This window comes from Crocodylus siamensis, chromosome 7 (genome assembly GCF_052110815.1).
Source record: "Crocodylus siamensis isolate JL-2025a chromosome 7, ASM5211081v1, whole genome shotgun sequence".
Taxonomy (NCBI): domain Eukaryota; kingdom Metazoa; phylum Chordata; order Crocodylia; family Crocodylidae; genus Crocodylus; species Crocodylus siamensis.
In genome coordinates this window covers 30959782-30979772 of record NC_143401.1, presented here as the reverse complement: position 1 = coordinate 30979772, position 19991 = coordinate 30959782, and the positions used below count along the sequence as shown (strand labels likewise).

The 19991-nt window shown below is 41.4% G+C and overlaps 1 protein-coding gene across 2 annotated transcripts in view; it reads left to right on the top strand.

Annotated features, from left to right (window-relative positions):
- The window catches only part of POLR3A (RNA polymerase III subunit A), a 57511-nt gene that overhangs the window by 23237 nt on the left and 14283 nt on the right, over positions 1-19991 (top strand). For both annotated transcript variants that reach the window (XM_090057341.1, XM_090057342.1), the window contains exons 17-23: positions 3561-3672; positions 5388-5506; positions 6279-6416; positions 8942-9112; positions 9879-9992; positions 13490-13576; positions 13673-13755. In XM_090057341.1, the coding sequence (XP_089913467.1) occupies positions 3561-3672; positions 5388-5506; positions 6279-6416; positions 8942-9112; positions 9879-9992; positions 13490-13576; positions 13673-13755 (824 nt within the window). The remainder of the gene's footprint in view (positions 1-3560; positions 3673-5387; positions 5507-6278; positions 6417-8941; positions 9113-9878; positions 9993-13489; positions 13577-13672; positions 13756-19991) is intronic.

Genomic DNA, 19991 nt, shown 5'->3' with positions numbered 1-19991 from the left:
TTGGTGTCGTTGGTAAAATTGGCTATTCCACTTCTGACTCCAATGTCCACATCATTAATGAAGATGTTGAACTACAGGGGAAAGCAAGTGTGCCTGAGCCAACTCAGATCACTGTCTCAAATCAATTCAGCTGAATCAGCTTCAGAAGATTCAGTGCTGATTCAGAGAGATTTGCAGATTCGGCCATAGACTATAATGGGGAATCACTGACATACCTATAACTGTGACATTTTTTGCCTGATTCAGATAAAAATTGCAGGGATGGTAGCCCTTTCTGAGGGCATGAAGCCCTTTCAAGGAAATAGGTGCAGGGGTTTCTGGGAAGCTGCACCTCAAGCTGCTGAAAGCTAAACTCATGTCACATGTGTTTGTTAAGGCACAGTGGGGTGAAAACTGCAGGCATGCTAGGCCCTGCTGAGGCCTTGGAGCCTGCCAGGTTTCAAGGAGATAGGTGAAGGGGTTTCTGGAAAACTGCAGCTTAGGCTGCTGACAAGCAAAACGCATGACATGGGTGATGCTGTGTGTGTTAAGGCGTGCCCTCACGGGCACTGGGGCCTCTACACAACACAGTAGCGTTCCCCAATGAGGCTGCGTCCTCCTCCCCTACAGCCTCCTATCCACCACTTTAAATAACAACAGGTAAGCACTACAGTGCACTGCAACACAGTAGCATTAGGATCTCAGGCCACCAAACTGTCACAGAGCCTTTCTTTCCTTTGCTGCAGGAGCAGCTTCTCCAGCAGCTGCCAGAGAATTCTCCCTGGCAGCCCCAGCCCTGGGGGTAAAGATGCATCTAGGGCCCTGGATACCAGTCAGCTGACCGGGGACAGGTGGTAGGGGTGTTGGTCTAAGGACACAGCACTGGCAGACTGTTATTTGGGTCAATCTGGTATCTTTTAGTAAACCAGCTGAATAGTAAAGAAATACATCTTAGTAAGCTTTTGAGTTGAAAAACCCTCCATCAGGCTGAGGAAGCACCTGCAGTTGAAATGGGAATAGTAAAGCAGCCAGAGGCTGGCATGCAATGCAGGTAAGAAAGCCAGTCAGTGAAAATGGAAATGGAGATGTCAGAGGGTGAGGGACAAGCTGGGGTGGAGGGGGAAAGGGGATGTAGCAGGTAAAAGTGGAGAGATACCTGGGGCGTCAGATGTCCAGCAGGTTGTAGTGTCAGAATTCCAATGTCTCTATTGAGCCCATGAGTTTCTGTACATAGGAGGCTGAAGTGTGTTGCACCTCGTAACCGGTGTACCCTTGACCTGTGAGCCTGGGTCAGCACCACCGGCTTGGCGCAGAAGGGATAGATGACCGGACAGGTGGGGAGTAGCGGCGAGTAGGAGTCAGGTGGCTTGAAGCGTATTGGTTGTATGAAAGGTTTATTGTACTTACGCTACCGATGGTACAGGATAGCTGACTTGTTCAGTTACAGTGCATAAAACAGAACGGTCTAAAGGGGTCTGTTGGTTCACGGGGCTCCTGAGCCAAGCCCTTGCTTTCTAACCTGGAGGCTAGGTGCGGCTGCCCAACTCAGTAGTCCCAGAACTGGTCAACAGCTCATATACAGGGAAACTATAACGCACTTTCGATCAGCAAACTTCCGAGAGCTCTTTGACGAGAAGAACAGACGAACCGGTGAGAAACGAATACGCCAAAATGAAGGTCGGTGGCGGGGAGATGTCTACAGGTGGCCAATCTGCTGTGTCTCCTTGGTGTGCTCGGAGTTCTCCACTTAATGGTGGGAATCTGCTCTTAGTTATAGTCAGCAGTGACCAATCACTTCATGCCAATTGTGAATATTTACTGACTGCCAATTACGTTCTTACACAGTGACCTAGATACCTATTCATTTGACCTAGATACATTATTCATCTGGCTGCCCTCAGTGGGTTCAAAAGGTCAATCTTATGATTGGCACCTGCAATACTTATCATTGCAGACAACTAGCTCCTTAAGTGTGGAGAACAAACTGTTAACAAACTCCAACTGCAATGCTTCTTTTAGCAAAGAAATAAAGGCTACTAGTGCTGAGAGGGGTCTTTATGGCCTGCGTCCATAAGTTATTATGGTCCTTTGCTTTGCTGGCATCGGCACTCTAACCGACAGGTAAAACTCAGACATGACATGCCCCCTTGGCGATGGCAGCAAAACAAAACTGATAAATCTTGTCTTCCTTCTCATCAAAGTCATGAACAATTGGCAAGCGTGTATATACAAAAGCAAAAAGAGTGGTTATACGTTTTTTGATTACGTAAAACAGACAAGAAAAAATACATAATACTACTGTACTAGAAGGTGAAGTTCATAGGCCCAGCTGTGAAAAGTGGTTTGTAAATTCAAACAAGCACTGAACCTTGCTAACCTCATCACCAGCAGCCAACTTCCTACATCTCAAAACACAAAACCTGCCAATATATCTCCAGTACCCCGGCAAACTGCACACTAGACTATATCAAAGACAAGAATACCCAACTACCTGTGGGGGCACATTTCTCACAAAAGAAAATGCTCTGTCTTCAGTCTCTCAGGCCTGATTCTGAAAGGGAATTTACAACCCACTTTTCACAGCCAGGCCTATGAACTTCACTTCGGCCTCCTAGGTACAGAAACTCATGGTTCCCCGGGTCCTCTGCACTCGGGTCCCCTGGTTCCAGATCCAGCTCCTCCTTTGGCAGTGGGAGGCTCATGGTGGAGATGAACTTGGGGTGGAGGAGACTGTCATTCTGCTGCTGGTGCCTATTTCTGGTGTTAGGGAAGGTGGTGCAGGTTCATGGACAGGTACTGCTCCTGGAACTTCAAAATAATTTTTATTGTCAAAACTTGCCAATTATCAATGGATCTTGCATTCTGTTGTCTCTGTTATGTAAATTCTATTGTATTAACTCAAACCCAAGATGAGGTTTTTCCTCATTCAACAGGTGGCAGAGGGCAAGAGGCAGGGGTCATATCACTTGACTCTCTCACTGCCTGCCCCCTTGCCACTGCTTACCTCCCTGCTATTCCTTTCCCAACTTGTAGCAGTGATGGGAGTATGAATTGTAAGATTATCCTCTAGTTTGTTATAAACATAGAAGACTAATAAATTTATCAATTTTCCATGTCTAGGATCTAATTATTGGGGAGGTTGTATTAAATTCAAAGTTGCCTTGGGCTCAGATAAATACCATACTACCTTAAAGTCATAGTTGTTTTAGTCATAGTTGTTTTATTCATAGAATCAGTCAAAGGAAACAGGGCTGGAAGGGGCTTTGACATGTCCTTCATTGCATTTCCCTGTCCCAAGGCTAGATGTTTGTAGACTATTTATTGTCATATAGGTTACTGACAGAAGTGAAGTGGGGAGGGGGAGGAGCACAATGCTTTACTGGAAGAGGAAGCACATTAGTTTGACCTAGCTCCCCAGTATTTGTATAGATTGGATGCTTCAGTGGACCATTTTGGTGCCTTTATATAATAGCTTAGTTAGTTTTAAGGTCTTACCCTATCCTGCCTTCTCCCTGAGTACTGTGAAGCTTTTGGTCATAGTGTTTCTGTATCTATTAAATGTATAAATTCTTTGATCCTAGGCTTTAATTCTTAAAGAGCTCTCTGTTATCAGAGACCATGCTGGCAGTGCCTGTCTCAGAGAATTGGACAAGAGTAACAGTCCACTTATCATGGCTCTCTGTGGTTCTAAAGGTAAGATTAGTTAAGTTCTGGAATACAGTGAAACTGCTGCCTACATCAGTGCTCTTTAAAATCAGTGGTCAGCACAAGTGAAATGACTACTCATTACCCCACCTCTCAAACTATATGCAGTTGTGTAAAAAGGTTTATAGCATGCTGCAGTAAAAAGATAAGTTAGCTGCATATGTTTCAATTGACTAACACTAAGCACAAGACTTAATGTAACCATTCATGTTTAGATTTTTGCTACCATAAGATAAGACTTTCCTTCCAGCTTTGCTGCCTTTGAGATGCTTGCAGAAATACACCATGAAAAAGATCTTATAGTATCAACAGGATCAAGTAACCTGTGGAAAAAAATGGCAATAAATAAATAAAATCCCTTTTTATAGAAGCCCAACTGAAGTCCATATGTCCCCATATCAAGCTGTCGTGGTAATCCATCTTCCTAGTCATTACTGTTTTGCAAGATCAATTGAATAAAATTATTCTTCTCTTTCGCACACCATCTGGATCCATTTCTGAATCTGCTAACAAAATGTAGTAATTCATCATTGGGTGAATTGTATTCTATTTAGATCTGTAACAGACTTTGAGATCCTAAAAACAAAGATGTAGCAGGCATGGTTGGTTGGTTTGTTTGTTTGTTTGTTTTTCTGGTTGTCTTGTCAGGATGAAATAAAGAAAACTGTTGAGGGAATGACTCTTAGTGCCCTGTGGTTTAAGGCAGTTTGTATTGTACTTGTCACCAGCAAAATATTACAATTTTAGTGATAAACAAAACAAATTGCACTTAAAGAACTAGATCACAATCTGTACAATAATGAATAATGCAAGGCCAGCTAACCTAAGAGCTGTAATCAAGGAAGAACATAGTATCACAGAAAAACATAATAATAGAAGGTACTTGAATTGTATGGATAATAGGGGTGTGTGAAACCAGGCCGTACTTGATTCAGACTCGGCACGAATCGGGGACAGTGATTTGATTCATTGATTTAGATTACTGTCTCTGATTTGATTCGGCTGAATCTGAATCTGAAGAGTTGATGATTCAGGCATAGACACAGCTAATTTTTCACTTACAGCTTGTGAACATTGCGATGGTGGGGCAGGTGGAGTGTCCCACAGAAGTGTGGAGCGGCCCCCTGGTTCACTTCTGGTTCACTTCTGGATCCACCGGGAGCACGCAGAGGGTTCCCCCTCCCTTCCCCCCCCCCCCCCAGGTGCACCCCAGTGGACCCAGCAGTGGACTGGAAGCGCTTCTGGTCCACTTCCAGGTCTGCTGCCAAGTGTGCTGGGGAGCCCCCCGTACTCCTGTAGGACACTCCATGCGCCCAAGCATCGCAGCATTCACAAGCCGCCTGATACCGTGAGGTATGTAGAAAAAAAATTTAAAGCTGTGTCTATATCCAAATCGCCAAATCTTTCTGATTTCAATTCGGAGAGATTAAAGGGTCTCCTGATTCCATTTGGATTTGGAGATTCAGCCACCAAATCGGGCTCAATCTCCACTGAATTGAGTCTGGGACCGAAGATTCACACAGCCCTAATGGATAACTGGCTTGTGTGTGGTGTGATTGAATGGAACAAGTAACAGAACTGTTCAGTTAACTGATGCCTATTTAAAAGAAAAAGAAAAAAGATATTGAGGAAGTGGTGTGGCCTATTTCTGTTTTGAATATGCAATGGATATTGTTGATTGGGTTGTTTGTTTTACCCTAAAGGTTCCTTTATTAATATATCCCAGATGATTGCCTGTGTAGGGCAGCAGGCTATCAGTGGGTCACGAGTGCCTGATGGATTTGAAAATCGGTCTCTACCTCACTTTGAGAAGCATTCCAAGGTGAGTAGCCTTGCATTTGCTAAAATTTTTAATGAAATCTGTATAGTGGAAATGAGCTCAGTTGAGTAGCCACTGGAGTCTTTCACCAATATGTTTCTAAAAAGACCACTTCTAAGGATAAATAATCAGATAAAACATTTCATATATAATTTTGTGCCTGGACTAGTTTTTTAAAAAGTTTCATTAACCTGAACTTTAACAACTCAGGTCTCTGTTTGTTTTCTGTTTTCTCAGAAATGGTCCTTTCACTGAAATACTTGTATATTAAAATAAATCCAGGAATAAGAATATTCATCATTCTTATTACTTTAGGAAAATTCATTAATCCATTCAATTTTTTTTACATACTGGCTTTTTACAAAGTGGAACATTGCTGTATGGTTTCCTAACTATCCTGTGCAGTAGTGTATTTCAAGAATTCTAGTGCATGTGAAAGATGCCCAAGCCCAGAACTATGGCAGTTAACCATGCCATTGCTTCCTTGCCACCAAAATTCAGGACTTTTGGGAATCCAGTTTTGTTGCATTTAATTTTCACCAGCTGCTTTTGGTTTAAAAAGGTACAGGCTATAGCAAAGAAACTACTGTATTTTTTTGCATATACATAGCCAAATGAGTGTTCTTACTGTCCTTCAACTGTGTTGCAGATTGGAATGTACACAGAGTGCTCATGGACTTAATATTGGTTATATACAAGAAATATCTTTCTGTCCTGGATGTATAAAAATGCACCGTCTCAAGTTTTATTTTTTCCTTCTCTCACTTCTCTATAGCTTCCAGCCGCAAAAGGTTTTGTTGCCAATAGTTTCTATTCTGGCCTGACTCCTACAGAGTTTTTCTTCCACACCATGGCTGGTCGGGAAGGTCTTGTTGATACAGCTGTAAAAACAGCCGAAACTGGATATATGCAGGTAACTGACAAGTATGTAGGCATGGATACAGTCTCCTTCTAACTAGGGGGATTATGATTGTAAGTTATACCTTGAAGTAAACTGACATATTTATCTAATGTTTGGTGATAAAAGTACAGTAATGAGGCTTCTAACTTGGGCCTTTACTAAATGGTACTTACTGTATCATGCTTATACACTGTTTTTATTTATCGGTGGAGTATGTCTGAGAATCCTTGCTCATGGGTCCTGATCTAATTGAGTGCCTGTGTTGAAGTGGTGCATGCCCAGAAATTCTGTTGAAACCAGTGGAGATCTGAGGGTGTGGAACATTGATCCAGTATGGTAACTAACTTACTAGTTCAGTAAGAAACAAAGATGTTAGTAGTAGTCACCCTGGTTCTGACATTTAATTGAATGACAGTTACTTATCTAGATGAAAATGTAACTTTGTTACAAGTCCCCCTCAGAAGATGCAAGTTGTGAGAACTTGGCTTTTCACCCTGACGTACTAGCTTTTGGCTGTGTATATCCCTAGTTCGCTCCTAGGTAGCAGCTGTGATGTAACACAAACTTTTCTGGAACAAACTAGTTTACTCTGCTCCCATGAACAGCCTAGCCTCATTTATCTCCATGAAACTACTCAAGTTAGGCATGCAATTCTTACTCAGAATTGTTTTTTTCCCTGCCCCCAGAAAAAGCCAAAACTAAACCTACTTCCTTAAATAAAAAGGAATTCCACCACTAACATAAATGGGAGTAGTGTTACAGACTAGTCTGCACACTGATGAAACTGACTAGTTAAAATCCATAAGTTAGTGTGCAGTTCTTAATGGGAGGGAATTCTTCCACGTGTTTTGTATGATGTGACTCCTGCATAGAAAATTGTACATTAGTGACTTAAAATGTAGTTACTTATTATAAAAGATAACGAGGCATTTAATGTTGCTGCTCTCACCTTTTTTCTCCCTGTGTCTACTTGAAAGACTTGTGGAAATGCCTATATGATGTAACAAGTAAGGAAGTTGCATTTTTCTTTTATCTTTCAGGAAATATAAAATTCAGTCTGAATCAAAATGTAACACTCAGAGGCTCTTCCCTAAAACTCCTTAAGTGTTAGACTCCTCCTTATACCTTCCACATTTCTTTCCCTCCAGTAGGGATATGGTTCTTGGCCTAGTGTCTATTCCTCCTAATATTATCGAGTGCTGGTCAGGGCTGTCCCTAGTGGGGTGCGAATTGGAGCAACTGCCTCAGGCCCCATGCTTTAGGGGGCACCGCGGAGCTGGGCTGACTTCATGCCCAGCTGCTCACCACCTCCCCTACCACCACAGGCTGATTTGCCTTGGGCCCCGCACCTTGCTACAGTTCTCTCTGATGCTGGTACATCACAAAAAGAAGAAAAATAATGTGGTGTCTGTGACCAAACCACTTAAGTCCCAATAGAATTCCCTTTATAGAGGTCTTGAAAGATCAGACCGATAAATTGTGACATATAAAGTAATTCAGGGCACTTTCGTGGAACAATTTATGGGGATTTTGGACTAAATTACCTAGATTCTTTTTTATGTGACTTAAAAATTTGTGACATACTGGGTTTTGAAATAGAAGTTGTCTGCAAGTGTTGCAAAGTGTTGACCATTTCTGTGCATTTATTTGGAATTCCGGGTGTTCTCACTTCGTAGGATCATACTCTGTCTTAAATCTTGCAGTTAGATAAGAGATAAGAAAAATAGCAAGAAACATCAATTTAAGTCATGCTATGGCCTGCATAGATGTATTTTGGAGTCTGAAATATAGTGATTGATTTCTTAAAATAGTATTTTTGCATTTCTTCTCATTCCAAAATATGAACTGCAGGGTCTGTCTTTCAAGTAGAATGGACCTAAATACTAACGTTTTTTAATACCTACAAGGGAAGGTAGTATAATTCCCCCAGCGTGGTGTGCCAATAAAAAAGATGTTGCTTCTACATAAACTAATGCTAAATAAGTTATCGCCAAATAACCTTGACTCTAACTCCATAAATTATTAGACTGTTGTTTAAAACAACAAATTTGGGAGTAAGATAACTTAGTCATGACTGTGCATGTTTGTTTTTCCCTCTCCACAACAAGAGGATGATATATCTGTTAAGGCTCACTTATGCATTTTAAGAAAAAGGTCAAAAATCATCAAAGCTGCTTTAAAAAAATATGTCATTTGAAAAGACTGTTGTAAAACTTGTTTTGATTTATCTAAATGGCTGCATCAAGTGCTAAAGGTGGTAGCTCTTCATTTCTGCATTTACAAAGATGAGAGGTGATGGAGGAGAAGCGTGCAAACTTTTACTTTGACCTTTTCTTATCATTGCTGTGTTTGGTGTCTTGTCAGTGCCTCACCCCCCCTCCCCCAAGTATAGAATTAAAATTGTCTGTGAACTAAGCAGATAAAGATACTTGCTTCTCGCTGTTACCCAATTATTTCCTTGACCCAGATTTGTTTAGGTTTTTTGTTACGCAAATGTATGGATATTCCCAGGAAGCATCTTCCTTTCCTTTTCTTAGAGGCGGCTGGTGAAATCACTTGAAGATCTTTGCTCTCAATATGACTTGACTGTTAGAAGTTCTACTGGTGACATTGTTCAGTTCATTTACGGAGGAGATGGTTTAGATCCAGCAGCCATGGAAGGGAAGGACGAACCCTTGGAGTTCAAACGGGTTCTGGACAATATCAGAGTAAGCTTTAATATTTAGGCTTTTTAGCTTTCAGTGATATGGAGCAATGCTTGAGCATCCAGGAGAAAAAATCAATATGATGAATCACTTTAAGGATCTCTTTAAAAGTTTCTGTTTTAATTATTTTCCGGATCAGGGTTTATTAATGTACCTGTGTCTGTAAGAGGCCTGTCTAATTATTTTGCTTTAAATATGAGCAACTAGACCAATGTATCAACTATGAAGGATATTTTGGGTATTTAAAAAAGATTAGACATCCTCTTATGGCTTGATCCAAAGCTCATTAAAGTCAGTGCTTAACTCTTATTCTGATTAATTGGGCATTGGATTGGATACTTTCAGCATAAATCATTTGATGCAATAACTTTGTCTTTTTTCTTGGGACTACTGGATTTCTCAACTCTCAAGACTGTCTAGGTAGGCATAGCATGTCATTTTGTGTAATGTTCAAATAACAGTGTAGTTAATATCTCTTCATTGTTGCAGTATTCATATGTTTTACTCTTGGCTAAGACAAAGGATTTTTTTCATGGAAAAAGACTTTCAGACTTTGGTGGCTGAGGCATGGTGATTTGTGTAACCAGAAATGCATGGCATGGTAACTTCCCAGTCACACAAATCTGTAATGCTCTTCAGCCAAGCATTGTACATCTTTCTAATCCACTTGGTCTATAGAATTCAAGAAGAATAAATGTATTTCTAAACTATTAAATGTCCTTGTGTATCTGTATAAGTAGAAGTAAAACGTGTGTTGTTTTTGCTTAAGGCAGTTTATCCATGTCAGAGTGAACCAGCTCTTAGTAAAAATGAATTGGTATTAACTGCTGAGTCCATCATGAAAAAGAATGAATTCCTCTGCTGCCAAGACAGTTTTTTACAGGTAATGTCTTCTTCTTTATCTGTTTGCTACATCATTAGTTAATCCCCCTCTCAGGAATTTGGAATAATCCAACTTTCTTAGGATTGATCCAGAGCTCTTTATTAATTTTTTTTAGAAGGCCATTTGCACCAGCAGCTTCTATACTAATCTGTCTTTTAAGAGATTTCTTGATACCTTGTTCATGAGTGGTTAACCCCAGCAATTCGATGCAAGTCATTTACTACTTTTGTGTTCCTCTATGAATTTTTTATATTTGAAAAAATATTTAAAGAAAACAGGGTATGTCTCTGAGCAGGGGCTGAGATACTTGCATCTCATGTCTTGGAATGTATTAGACCTAATTCTGGCTCTCTGCAAAATGAATTTATGGTAATTATCTACATTGGAAGGATATCGGGGATAGCATAGTACTAATATATACAGATCATTCATTGTGCTGCCTGGAACAAATTTGTACATGGTTTCCAGTAAAGCATTCTGACACATTAGTGTACTAAAGTTCATAGTAAGTCTCTTAATTTCAGATGTGCACATCAGAAGAAACTAAATTATACTTCTAATAAGAAAATTCAAATTAAGATTCTTAGATATGGTTACATTATTTTAACAGCATCCAGATTTCTCTCTCTGATTTGTAAATTCCAATATTATTGCTTTTTTTTTCCATTTCATTTTACTGATCCTTGAAGGCCTTAACTGAGACAGGTTATAAAAAGTATAATGAGGTAATTGTATAAGTGTGTGCATTGTGTGAGCCTTAATGTTAGTGCTGTGTAACCAAAAGTGTTTGTGCAAGAGCTTAAGATAATAAACTGGCATTACTGTGGTGCAAATTCTAATCAAGATTTTCCTTAAGTAACCTCAAGTCCCCATTTTTGGGGTCTAACGTGAGACATGATGAGAGAGTCCCTTCCAGCTGAATTTCAAGATCTAGTTGCTTGAGGCTTTATTTTAGCACACTATATTCCCTTCTCGTCCTCCCCCTCCCTTCTCTAAAATCTGTCCTTTTCAATAGGTAAAATTCTAAACTCAAATTTACTGACAGTTTAAAACTCAGTGTGCTTCAGTACAGGAACTGAAGGATGCTTCTTTATTCTTCATTTCTCATTGAAATGGGGAAGATCTTAAGAGCTCCTGTGAACTTTAAAAATCTTAGTTATTTATTTCCCCCTCCAATCCTTCTCCTTTGCTTGCAGAAGACACTTGAGAATAAAGAATAACTATCTTTGGAAATCTGCCTTGTATTCCACAACTTCATTTCTTTTTTCTGATGTATGAAACAAGCATTTAAGTTGATCACCTAACATTTCTGGCTAGGAGTCTGTATAAAAGGGAACTCTGATAATTTGTACTGAAAAATTCCCAGGTATAGAGGTACAACTGAAGTAGTAGGATTCATTTGAAGAATGAGTTATGAAAGCATCTGGTTGGAAATTGAGTTATCCAGGTCTAAGTCCTGGCTCTGTCACAAACTTTCAGGTTGCTATTTCTTGTGATTATATTTTTATCGCAAGGATCTTGGTATATGGTTTAATTTTGTAAAATCCCAACTTCCTGGAGGCATGTGGTCAGGTGAAACATCTTTGCTTAAAAAAATATAGATAGATATAGAGATATTGATATCGAGATATATCTGCATCAATATCTAGATATTTCTCCTAGCTGTGGAGAAAAAGGTTGGTAAATTCTCAATGATTGCTTTTTAACACTTCATGATTTTTTGATATCTTGCAGACTTCTTACAGAAATTGTGCAATCTCTGTCCTTTACCCCTGTTTTGTAGTAGGGAGACAAAGGCTTTGCTACCCCACTGTTTTGCATCATTTAAGCTTAAAGAGGAATTGATACACTTTGAGTTCTTCTGATGGAAAGGTTCTGTAGCAGTGCTGAAGGGTGTAGTACTTGGGATGCATGATTTAGAAAACAGGATATTGCAAACAAAAAATAAGTGTGTGAATATATTAAGGCTTCTAAATGCATATAAGCTAAAAAACACCCTTTTGTTTCTCCTCTTCCATTTTGTCCCCATGTTCCAACTCAGATTTACAGTAATAGACAATATCTGAAAATGCCTTGAATGATGAGCAGAGAACACCAACATGTTAGGACCCTGCAGACTCTTGTCATGAACACCGCTAATACTAGTTGTGTTACTTGCAGGAAAAATAGATCTATTAGAAAAGGCAGCTACTTCTGGTATTTACTCAATAGATGGAATAGTATTATTATGTTCCCAACTACAGTAGAGATTTCATACAGTACTGAAGAGTTTTCATACTCAGAACAGTTTGGATGAACTGTGTGGAATCAGTCCAGTATCCAGTGGATAAGCATCTGCATAAGTTTCCAGTCCAGTTAGCAGTTTCTGTAAACGGATAAAGAATTTGAATGAACTGCGAAAAATGAACTGTCTTTTGTTTTTCAAAACTGGTACCCTTGGATCATTTTTGACATTTTTTTTAAATTATGTATTTGCTCCTCAACCAACTTGCATTGTAATATTGGGCATTGTTTAACATCTTGACAAAAATGAAATGTAAACCCATTTCTTGGCCATTTCAGTTTCACTGACTTCTAAAATACAGAAATATATCAAAAAAGTTTGTTTCAGAGTGGCAGTTTTTTAAAGGAAGAAGTCAATATTTACCTCAGCCACTTAGTTCATTAAATTTTGAAATAATGTTTATTTTACGAACCCCACTTCAGGCTGGTTTTGCATAATTGGCTTGCACTGGGGGTTTTTTGGTTTTTGTTATGTCAAATGCATAATTTTAAAGGTTTGCTTCGGTTTCTGCTTCACACAGCTTGCACAAAAACACCAGTTGTATGAGCAGAGTAGTGCAGAAGTTACCAGTTGACAAGGGCTAGGCAGAGATTGCTGACTTCTATTAAATTATGAGTTTTAAACAAATCCATAACTAACATTTTGAATCCAAAAAAACAGGTGTCCTTATCACATCCCTCCCTCTCCCACTCCCATGCCATCTGCTATGTGCTGCTTGTAACTTAGGTTGTATGTCTTTAAATATTGACTGGAGGAGGAATATAGTAAAGCATTTGTCGTGGCAGGCAGCAAAGCTTATTCATGAATCCAGAAAACTATGGAGATTGAGACATTTGGGCATAATCCTTATTCATATATTTTCACAATGATTTATTTTAAGTTGGACAGTAGAAGTTTTCAATGAGGAGGTGATGGTGGCAAGAGAAGGGCTAAGTCCAACTCAGCTTTCAAGAAATTTACTGATGAAGGATGACTTGTGCATCTTGGTCCCAATTCCTGATTTATTCCACCTGACATGCATTTACACCAAAGCTGAGCTTGATTTGCTGTACCTGTGAGTCTTATTAGGTTTGGAGGACTCTCTTTCATGCCTTGTCAATTTACTTCTGTAAAAGAGTTCTTCACAAGATCTAATCACATAGTTTCCTGTGGTCAGGCTGTGATACAAAATGGATTATATTGCTCCTTTATCTATCTCTCTCTCAACTTTCAGGAAATTAAAAAATTCCTCAAAAGTATTTCTGAAAAGATCAAGAAAACCAGGGACAAGTATGGTATTAATGACAATGGCACAACAGAGGTAACAGACTTTCCAAGAGTAACAGAAATCTTATATTAAGTTCTATAATCTCCTGGGCTTCAAACTCACTGTGTTCCTGTTTTGTCATTTCTTCAGCCACGTGTCTTGTACCAATTGGATCGAATTACCCCAACGCAACTAGAAAAGTTTCTAGAGACTTGTAGAGACAAATATATGAGGTAGGAGATCATGATTTTTTTTCTTCCTAATAGTGATGTCAATTGTATATTTGCCACTTACTGCATGGCCTAAGCAGAGGGCCTGTAATTGAAGATATTACTATTTTTACACTAGTGTTTCAGGGCCGCCTTGTGCTAAGTGAGTAAAAAATATAGAAAGACATTGATGTTGGCCCAAAGTAAAATAAACATGAAAAATAAAGATTAGGAATTCTAGGAGTTGTTTCCATGTCCCCAGCTATAAAATGGACACGCTAATATTAAATAACTTGCCTATAGCAACCAGATACTACTGGCGGAACCAGAATTTCAAATTGTATTTTTTAAGTCACAATCAAATGCCAGAATTCAAATCTGTCCTTCTATATTCTGTATGTGTGTGTGCATGTATATCGTTTCATGGTTTCGAGGGTCAGAAGGGACCTGAGTAGATCATCTAGTCCGACCCCCTGCCATGGCAGGAAAGAGTACTGGGGTCAAATGACCCCAGCAAGGTGTTCATCTAACTTCCTCTTAAAAACCCCCAGGGCAGGAGCCTGCACCACTTCTCTTGGAAGTTGGTTCCAGATTCTAGCCGCCCTGACCATGAAGTAGCGCTTCCTGATACTTAGCCTAAACCTACCATCTGCCAGCTTGTGACCATTATTCCTGGTCACTCCTGGCAGTGCTCGGGGGAACAGGGACTCCCCCAATGCCTGCTGATCCCCCCTGACTAGTTTGTGACAAGCCACTAAATCCCCCCTCAGCCTTCTCTTTTGGAGGCTGAACAGGTTCAGGTCCCATAGCCTCTCCTCATAGGGCCTGCCCTGCTGTCCCCTGATCATGTGAGTGGCCCTCCTCTGGACCCTCTCCGTGCTGTCCACAACCCTCTTGAAGTGCAGCACCCAGAACTGGACGCAGTACTCCAACTGCAGCCTGACCAGTGCCGCATAGAGGGGGAGGATCGCCTGTTTGGACCTGCTCGAGATGCATCTGTGGATGCATGACAAGGTACGGTTGGCCTTCCTGACTGCCTCCCCACACTGCTGGCCCATGTTCATCTTGGAGTCAATGATGACTCCAAGATTGTTTTCCACCTCTGTGCTGACAAGAGTGGAGTTCCCAACCTGTAGGTATGGTGCGGGTTGTTCCTCCCCAGGTGCATCACTTTGCACTTGTTGGTGTTGAATCCCATCCTATTCTCGTCCGCCCACCCTTGTAACCTGTCTAGGTCTGATTGTAGCCTGTTGCTTCCTTCTAGTGTGCCCACATCCCCCCACATCTTAGTGTCATCAGCAAATTTGAACAGGGTGTTTTTTACCCCCTCATCCAAGTCACTGATGAAGATGTTGAACAGTGCGGGCCCAAGGACCGAGCCCTGCGGAACCCCACTGCCCACGTCCTTCCAGGTTGAGTAGGACCCATCCACTACCACCCTCTGGGTGCAGCCCTCTAGCCAGTTGGCGACCCAGTTGACTCTGTGGGTGTCGACATGACAGTCCCCCAGTTTCTTAATGAGAACGGGGTGAGAGACAGTGTTGAAGGTCTTCTGAAAGTCCAGGAAGACTATGTCCACTGCTACCCCTGCATCTAATGTTCTGGTGATCTGATCATAAAAGGCCACCAGGTTGGTCTGACAGGACCTGCCACTGATGAACCCGTGTTGGTTGCCCCTAAGCAGGCAGTCCCCTGCTGGCCCCTCATGGATGCGTGCCAGAATAATTTTCTCAAACAGCTTGCCTAGGATCGAGGTAAAACTAATTGGCCTACAGTTTCCCAGGTCCTCCTTCTTCCCCTTTTTGAAGATGGGGACCACGTTGGCTCTCTTCCAGTCCTCCGGCACCACATCAGAGCACCACAAGTGCTCATAAAGCCATGTCAGGGGTCCTGCAATGACCTCGGCCAACTGCTTTAGAACTCTAGGGTGGAGATTATCCGGACCGGCTGACTTGAATACATCCAGCCCCTCCAGAAGCTCCCTAACTAGTTCCTCACTAACCCTTGGCCCAGGTGTGCCTCCCCCGGGGCCCGAGGGGGGCCCAGCAGGGAGGTGGCTGTTCTGGTCCCTACTTAGGAAGACGGAGGCAAAGAAATCATTAAACATGTTAGCTTTGTCGTCTGGTGTGACGACCAAATTTCCCAACGCGTCCTGCAGGGGCCCCACATTACCTGGGACCTTCTTTTAACCCCCTTTGTATTTAAAGAAGGACTTCTTATTGTCCTTAGCCTGGGAAGCTAGTCCTAATTCCATCTCTGCCTTGGCCTTCCTGACTGCCCCCCTACATCCCTGAGTGACTGCAGTATAGTCGTCCCTGATGATGGCCCCTCCTTTAAATTGGGTGTACGCCTCCCTTTTAGCAAGGAGACATTCCTGGACGCTTTCGGTGAGCCATGGAGGCTTGTGTGCCCTCCTGTTCCCTTTGATCCTTGTTGGGATTACCTTCCTTTGGGCTTGGAGGATCGTCTCCTTAAGGAGCGACCACTCTCCTTGGACGCCTGGCTCCCCTCCCCTCTGGGACCTCAGCGCTTCCCCGGCTATTCTCCTTAGCTTGTTGAAGTTTGCCCTCCTGAAATCTGGGGCTGCTGCCTTACTGCAGGCCTTTGCCACCTTGTGCTGGATGGTGAATTCCAGCAGGCGATGATCACTGTTGCCCAGGTGGTTGAGCACTTGCAGCCCCCTCACCAGGTCATGACCCATGGCCAGCACTAGGTTCAACAAGGCATCTCCCTTGGTGGGGCTGTGCACCTCCTGGGTTAGATGGAGGTCCTGCACTCTACGAACCTGTGTGAGCGGTTAGACCTGTCTGACTTTTCTTCCCAGCAGATGTCTAGGAAGTTCAGGTCACCCATGACTACCACATCCTTAGACTTCACTGCCTCTGTGAGCTGACTTAAGAATTACTGGTTAAGCTCTTCTCTCTGGTTGGGAGGTCTGTAGTAGACCCCCACCGTTAAGTCTCTTCCCCCTCAACTGCCTTGTGCTCTAACCCAAAGCACTTCAGAGTGCCCCTCCTCTGACTCGTTGCTAATTGACGAGGATGTGTATTCCTCGTTAATATAGAGTGCCATGCCCCCACCTCTCCTTCATATCCTGTCCCTCCTGTACAGCCTATAGGCCACAACATTCACCGCCCAGTCATGCGCTGAGTCCCACCACGTTTCAGTGATCCCCACTATGTCCGGGCTAGCAGGAGGGTGAGTTCCTCCTGCTTGTTTCCCATACTACGAACATTTGTGTAGAGGCATTTGAGGCCTCCTGTACACACACTCCATCTGTCTGTGTGTTCATAATGCTCTGGGGGAGCGTGGCTGAAGCCAGTGCTGTATCAAGAATGCCCATCAAGAATGATGGGCAGGGTGGGGCTCCAGCGGAGCAGACCAGGCAGATGCGGAGCTGGGGGAAAGAAAGGGGGGTGGGCAGGGTAGCATGCATGGGACTGGATGCAGAGCAGCAGCATTGCAGGGCCGAGTTGGGGGTGGGGGGAGGGTAGTGCGCAGCCAGATGCAAAGCAGCGGCAGCATGGGGCGGTGGATGATTTTAATATTTTGCTTCTACTGGATCAGACTTGAAGATTAATCTTTCTGTATTTTCTCTCTAAAAGGCCATCTCCTTAAAATACAGATTGTTTGTTTAGGCTGTTGTATTCCTAGAAATGTAACATTTCCGGAAATTTTGAAGCCATGGAAAAAACTTTTTTTTTCTGTTTTTTTCCAGAAAAAAACAAACTTCGGGCAAAATTTAAATATATGCAATACTTATTTCCTTAGCACCATTTACAGATATAAATTCACTCTGCTACTTTAAGAACATACAGTGTATTATGTGTAACTTGGTTTGCTCATAAAATTATCATGTTTGGTATACATGTGTGGAACAGAGGCTAGACATTCACTTGGCTGAGATCATCTAACCCCAGCGCTCTTTCCTGCCCGGGGAGGATTTTGGACTGTATGATCTACTGAGGTCCTTTCCAACCCAAACCTCTATGAATTTATTAAATTTAAAAGTATAGTTTAGTCAGACAATTACAAATTTACTAATTGAATTTACTTTAAAAATGTTTTTAATTTTTGTTACAAATGGAGCTACAAGCTGCTGAACTCTAAGGAACCCTAGCATCCCTTAGTTTTTGCCAGTTGAGGAGAAGCAGGAAAACATTAAAGTTGAAAATAGAAGAAACCATCAACATTATAATAAAACAAAGAAAGTTATTATGTATTCTGGTCTTAATCTCCTCCACAGTGTCAAGCAGCTTCAGAAAGCACTTATTTTTGGAAAAAAAGTTGAGGAAAAAAAGGAAAAAAAAACAACCAAGACTCCTTGAATGCACATTTTGCTAAGTGAAACTTTGTCTAATGATTCTCATTTTCTGCACTATCACTATCAGCAGTTCCATCCTTCATTTTTATCATCTTCATGGAGTCCTGAAAATTGAAGGCTTGCCCAGATTGAGACAAGCTTCTCTACTCTTTCACATGTTAGTTTATTACTTGTTTGGTATGAGTAGTTCCAAACATGGATGAGTTTCTGTTACATGCTGCAGAAGATGAAGGAATCTGAAATGACAAAATAAAAAAGCAAGAGGAGTCAGAGGCTGTGTTGTGCAAAGGCCTTGCCACCATGTTGCAGGAGGGATATGCTTGGCAGAGTCCCAGACTGCATTCCTAGACCAAATACCTAAAGATGTACCTTTCCAACATCAAGTCCTAAGTGTGTTGCTTGTTTTGTAATCCAGTCAAATGCAGTAGCAGTGCTATCATCACTAACATTTTTATCTTTGAATCTTGGATCCAGAAGATTTGTAGCAGCATGAATTGATTGGCAACAAAATTCTTCCCATCTGTTAATAAAGTCTTTCACTTTTCTTTCTTCTGTACTTGTAAGTGGAGATGCACTTAAAATCAACTGTTTTTGAGAAGCTATCTGGGCCATTTGGTAAGGAATGTCTGACAAAAGTGCATGGTCTGATTCAGATGCAATGAGTGCTGAAGAAATTTGCTTTAGAATCTTCAGGGAGTTCTGCAGCTGAACCCAGAAGACATCCTCATCAGGGACAGTGTTCCTTACATTTCTGGGTACTTTAAGATCCTCAGTTATTACTGTTTCTTGAACAGCTTCTTTGTTTTTTAGTAAAGTTTCAAATGAGATCGCCACTCTACCACATCTAGTTTTACTACAGAGTTTGAGTCTTACTATTTTATTCTTTGCGTTCTTTTCTTCCTGTTTCTTCTTAAAGGGTGCAGCTACAACACAAGTAGCTTTTACATGTTTTGTAACTTATTTTGCTCTTCTATAGATCTTTTGCGGTGTCCAACTTCATGATGCCATTAAAGAGCATGTTGAGCCCATGGGATGCACATCCTATTGCAGTAATATGTGAATATTTATCCATTGTGATCTCCCATGCTGCTTTCATGTTACTTGCATTGTCAGTCAGCAAAGCAAATATTTTACCACTCCCAATCTTGTGTAGGACTTCACTTATTTTACTACTGATAGTACAGTACGCCTGTTCTCTGCTGTTTCAACACTTCTGTAATGCTACCTGCACTTTCATCATCATGATCTACCTCCTCCTCACTTACACCCATGAAGGAATTTTTTAATGTCTGCAAGACAGTTCTTACATACAAGAATGTGTTTGGTCATCCTAGTAGCATTTGGAAAATGCATATTTCATTTGACAGTATTTGCAAATTGCATTTTTTTTTCAGAATAACTTGCAGTGTGGAAATGCTTCCATATGCTAGAAATTGGTTGCACCATTTTGCTGAGGTAGAAGGAAGAAAAGTGTAATTTAGTGGCAAGCTTGCATATATGAACACTAAGCTACAGCATGCACAAATTTAGTAATGAATGGAAGAGAAGCCTACTCATAGTTAACTGTGAACAACTTCCCTGCCCTGCAGGCCTTGCCTCACTGCTAAGGTTGGGTGATTTGTCACAAAAAATCAGATTGGTAGGAATTCAATTATGAATTACATAGGTTATGAAAATATACTAACAAAGGTAAAATATAGTTGAATATACTGAATTCAGAGAAAGTTAACCTCTTACCTTGCAATAAAGAGGTATACTTTCTTACAGCTCCTTTGTGCTGCTTTTGCACTTCTGTGGATCTCAAGATGATGGGACCAGGAGGAGACAGGATCCTTCTAACTCCAAAACCTTTAGATTTGCTGTGTCGTCTCTGAGGGTTTTGAACAAGCAAGGCAATAAGCTCCTTGTTTCTAATCTCTACAGGAACAAATGGATG